General features: G+C 47.6%; 1 protein-coding gene across 1 annotated transcript in view; it reads left to right on the forward strand.

Moving 5' to 3' along the window:
- SLC13A4 (solute carrier family 13 member 4) overlaps positions 1-5,218 on the forward strand; it is a 43,387-nt gene that overhangs the window by 32,217 nt on the left and 5,952 nt on the right. Inside the window, exons 11-13 of the mRNA XM_029922889.1 lie at positions 1,412-1,513; positions 2,459-2,556; positions 2,788-2,912. Of these exons, the coding sequence (XP_029778749.1) occupies positions 1,412-1,513; positions 2,459-2,556; positions 2,788-2,912 (325 nt within the window). The remainder of the gene's footprint in view (positions 1-1,411; positions 1,514-2,458; positions 2,557-2,787; positions 2,913-5,218) is intronic.

Below are 5,218 nucleotides of genomic sequence, written 5' to 3' on the forward strand. Positions count from 1 at the left end.
GCTTTCCCCAGTGACCCCGAGTCTTATCTGGGGCCATTTCTCCGTTGATGGCAATTGGCAGGCACAGCTTGGGGCAAAAGGATCCAGTATGAGCAGTATTTTTAACTGTTTTAATTTATAAAAGGAATACATGTTCATTGTAGAACATTTAGAACATCAGGAAAATATAAAGAAAAAAACTAAAGTCGACTTATTTATTCAGTGTTAACTGTCAACAACTGTTAACATAATGTACTCTTCCTCCTATGTTTTTTTTGTGCAAAATTATATGTATTTTTGCTAAAATCCAGTCCAAACTAAACACAGTTTTATATCTTGCCTTTTTTTTTTTTTTCACTTAGGATTAGACAGTCGTTAGGATTAGACTGTTGTTATATTCCCAGGCCATTAACTCTGCTGTGCAAACAAGATCATTAGATGTATCTTACTTGAGCTTAAAGTTCTACCAAAATGTATTTGATGTCATGGAATATCGCTGAATACGTAGGTGGTTTCCATTTTTAATGTTGCATTTTTAAATAGGTAACGTAGCACTGGCATTTCTGGTTGTTTCCTTGCATGAAAGGAAGGACTGAATTGAAGGCTCCAGATAGATATCATCAAAGTCCCTCAAAAAGGTTTTAATAGCTCCTACCCAAACCAGCCCTGTTTGGGGGCCTTTCTCAATGCATTCTCCTCGGAGGCTGTACTTTGTTTTGTCTTGAGGTTTGTTTTGATCTTTGTTTATTTATTCTGAGAGAGAGAAAGAGGGAGAGCAGGCTTGGGGCAGAGAGAGAGGAAGAGAGAGAATCCCAAGCAGGCTCTGTTCTGTCTCACGCACCGTGAGCTCATGATCTGAGTTGAAACCATGAGTCAAAAAAAAAATTGTTTTTTAATTAAAAAAAAAAAAAGGGAAGGCGCCTGGGTGGCTCAGTTGGTTAAGCATCCACTTCAGCTCAGGTCATGATCTCACAGTCCGTGGGTTCAAGCCCCGCATCGGGCTCTGTGCTGACAGCTCAGAGCCTGGAGCCTGCTTTGGATTCTGTATTTCACTCTCTCTCTGCCCCTCCCCCGCTCACTCTCTGTCTCTCAAAATAAAAAATAAAGACATAAAAAATGTTTTTAATTAAAAAACAATTGAAACCATGAGTCAGACGCTTAATCGAATGAGCCCCCGGGGGGCCTCATTATGACCATTTGCTGCTGGGCTACCTTATCCCCTCCTGCCTCAGCTTCTTCAGTAGACGTGATTGACGTCCTATTTTCTGGCACCTTCTGAGACCCCCTCCCAGACCCCCTCCCACTTCACATCAGCCGCGCAGAGCTGTGAAGTGGGGGCTCTGAGCCCTGAGCGTGGCAGCACCCACACCAAAGTGCAGAAACGAACACACCTCCTGGGTCCTGGGGCAGCTCTTTCTGTCATATTTTGTAGCTACCCAGAGATGGTCACCGGATTTTTCTTCATCCTCATGACTGTGCTGTGGTTCACCCGGGAGCCTGGCTTTGTTCCTGGCTGGGATTCGTTCTTTGAAAAGTAAGTGTTGTTGTCTCCTCCTTAAGGAGACCGCCCCCCCCAAACTCTTCAGGCAGGTCCTGCCCGTCCCTCCTCCATTCTTCAGGGAAAGCCCTCCCTTTCCTGGAAAGTCCCCTCTTTTAAGCGAAGCCAAAACCGCAGTGTGAGGTGGGGAAGAAAATAGTGCATGGCGTCTGAGTGTGGGGTTGGGATGCGCTGCTGCCCCTTTCCAGTCGTGTGACCTTGGTCTTGGAGGAACAGGCTGTCTCACTGGTGGTTCTGAGGGCTAAAGGTCAGCTGTGAGAGTATCGCCCAGGGGATGGCTGAGGCCTCGGAGGGAGAGGCAGGCAGACCCCCCCCTCCGCCTCGTGCCACCTCCACGGGTCCCCAAGGGCCAGGGCCACCGCGCTCTCAGCACGGGCTTCTCATGGAACAAAGACACACGTGGAGGTGCGACCCTTGCAGGAAAGAGGACTCATCCTTTTCCCTTCTCCTTTATGGAAATCACTCCTGATCCCTCCTTCCTTAGAAGAGCCACATTGAGAGGCACCTGGGTGGGTCAGTCAGTTGAGCATCCAGCTTCGGCTCAGGTCATGATCTCACAATTCATGGGTTCGAGTCCCGCATCAGGCTCTGTGCTGACAGCTAGCTCAGAGCCTGGAGCCTGTCTTTGGATTCTGTGTCCCCTCTCTCTCTGACCCTCCCCTGCTCACGCTTTCTCTCAAAAATGAATAAAACGTTAAAAAAAAAACAATTATTAGAGAGCCACACGCAACATCTGCCTTAGCCAGGCCCAGCCTCCAGATATCAACCGCGGCCCATTCAATCCACCGCTGGCTAGTAGGGCAGCAGGTGCAGGAAGGAAGACCCTCTGGCCCGGGTCCCAAGGACAGGCCCTGAGTTCAGCAGACTGTTGTGAGACATGGTGCTACCCTCCTCCTCCAGCCCTGCCTGTCTCTTTGCTAGGAAGGGCTACCGCACAGATGCCACGGTCTCCGTCTTCCTCGGCTTCCTCCTCTTCCTGATCCCAGCAAAGAAGCCTTGCTTTGGGAAGAAGAGTAACGGTGAGAGGAGTCCAAGGGAAGAAGGCTGGGGCTGGCCCTGGTCAGTGATACCCATGTTGCAATGTGAGGAAGGAGCCTTACCGAGGCCGTTCTGAGTCCCCGCCCCTCCCCACCGCCCCATGATGGAGGCAGAGCTCCCTCCCAAATCACCGGTTCATCATTAGGCCCTTACTCCACAAATGCCACCCGTCAGGGTTCATCTGGCTCTATCTCTGTCTACCTGTGATCCAGGGCAGAACCAGGAGCCCTCCCGGAGGACAGAGCCCATCATCACGTGGAAGGACTTCCAGAAGACCATGCCCTGGGAGATTGTCATTCTGGTGGGAGGCGGCTATGCTCTGGCTTCAGGCAGCAAGGTAACTGTTGAATTCTCCTCACGGGGACAGAGATGTTTCAAGCTGCTTTACTTAATGAGTCATTTCGCTTCTGGGGGGAAGATTCAAAGGCACCGAGGGAGAGGTGAAAGGTCACCAAAGGGAACAGTACAGATGGGAGTGGCCATCCTGTATCCTATTCCTACCCGGAGCTCCTAAGCCAGGGCTGCTGGGGACAGAGTGACAGACCCACTGAGCTATGGCACACAGACACTAGCACCTCACTGACCGGCTCAAACTGACTCAAGCAAAAGGGACGCCCTGCATGGACACCCAGAGAACTGCCCCTCGGTCGGCCCTCATGCATATATTGAGCCCCTTTGGAGAATGTATGCTAATGCTCGAGTAAATGCTGTAAATGCGCCCTGATCTCCTGACAGGGCAGAACGGGGATGGGATCTTATGAAGGGGCCAGTGGGAAAGCGTTAGCCCTTCCTAAAATAGAAAATGATTCTCAAGGTGAATCAGGTTTACACTGGTTCTCCTTTGACCCTCGCCATATTCATTAACTTGGCTCCCTTTTGACTGCCCATTCATTGAATGCCAGCTAGCTGCCTCACTAATAATAAGGTCAAAGAACCCTACACTTGGAAGGAACCTTGGAGGACACTGGGTCCCGTCTACCCAATGAGAGAATTCCCTGCGTGACACCCCTGGGCTTGAACACCACCAGTGACAGGGCATCTCCTGAGCAGGAAACAGAGATTCATTCTTTACGTTTAGCTCAAGTCCTCTGTCTTCCACTATTAGCTCTGGCTCTGTCGTCTGGGGCCCCATCCTAGGTAATAATTATTAAAATAATAAAAAGTTATTAGATCCCCTTAGATCTTTTCTTTTTTCTCTCAGCTAAAAGTCCCTACCTCCTTTAATCATTCATCAAGAAGTAGTGACCCCTTAAGATGCTGGTCTCTCACCTCCCCACTCACTACACTTTGCCCTTGGCCTTATTCAAACGTGGTCCGGAGGTGGTCAGTCTACTGCAAACACTCCTGTGACCCCAGCCCCATCTCTCGCCTCTGATCCAAGCACCATTCTGTATTTTTATGGAGGCTTTTATAAGCCCTCATTGGCACTCATGTCAACATTTATACTGAAACTGCAGCCAATTAAAACCCCATTCTGGGGGCGCCTGGGTGGCTCAGTGGGTTAAGCATCCAACCTTGGCTCAGGTCATGATCTCACGGTTCATGAGTTGGAGCCCGGCATTGGGCTTTCTACTGTCTAAAGCACAGAGCCCGCTTCAGATCCTCCCTCTCTCTCTCTCTGCCCCTCCCCCACTCGTGCTTTTTCACTCCCTCTTTCCCTCAAAAATAAACAAAAAAAATTTTTAACATTCATTCTTTTCATTGTTAGCCACTATTGAACTTCAAGTCTTTCAACCAAGTCTGCATATATGCTGTTGGTATTTCTAATTCCAAGTTCAGAATATCATACTTATCTTTACTGAATTTCAATTGTTAGTTCTGGCCCCTGAGTCTAGTCTGGAAAGGTTTTTTTTTTAACCTAAATTGTTTATGTATTACAGTTAGCATAGTTGATATTTCTGTACAATCTACTGACTCTATTAATTTTAATAATACAATTCAAGTATGACATAGGTGATTCCTACTGAGTTTGAAATAATTTCAGTCTTGACATGAGGAAAACCCAATGTAAAATATTTGCATACCAAGGTTTAAAAAAAAAGTAAGACTCTCTTTGTTGTGCTTTTTTCTAACTTCGCAATCTAATTTATCAATTTATTTTAAATTACAGTATCAAATAGCTTCTGGAAAAAGAAGTGCCATTACAATTATTTCGCTTTACTTCTGAGTACTATTTGGATATCATGATAAATGGAACTCCCATTTCTTTGTAAGAAGTACTGTTTCCACTCAGCTAACTGCTCTCCCTTTGTCCACTGGGCCAGGTTTAAGGTGCTAGAAGAGGGAATAATTACAGGGCCCCTACAGGCCTCAAAGCTCTGTGCCAACCATTAATTGCCACAGTCCCCACATGTTGGACTTGCAGCTTGGGGTCAGTGCTCCCAGGTAAAGGCGCCACAGCAGAGAGAATTTGGAAGGCCTCTGGTCACCAGCTGCCTATGAGCTCACCTTGGGGTGGCCAGAGTGCTGTAGAAATCATAGAGCCTTTGGTGAATTCAGCAAAGGGGAGAAACAACAGCCTGCTGACAATGTGGTGAGACCACCTTTAATAGTAAAATATGAGTAGGACTTAACTTGAGGAATCATAAGATGTCTCACCTTGCTTTCGGCCCTACTCTCCAGGTCTTTAGTGCATTTGCTGAC

Source organism: Suricata suricatta, chromosome 2 (assembly GCF_006229205.1).
Source record: "Suricata suricatta isolate VVHF042 chromosome 2, meerkat_22Aug2017_6uvM2_HiC, whole genome shotgun sequence".
NCBI lineage: Eukaryota > Metazoa > Chordata > Mammalia > Carnivora > Herpestidae > Suricata > Suricata suricatta.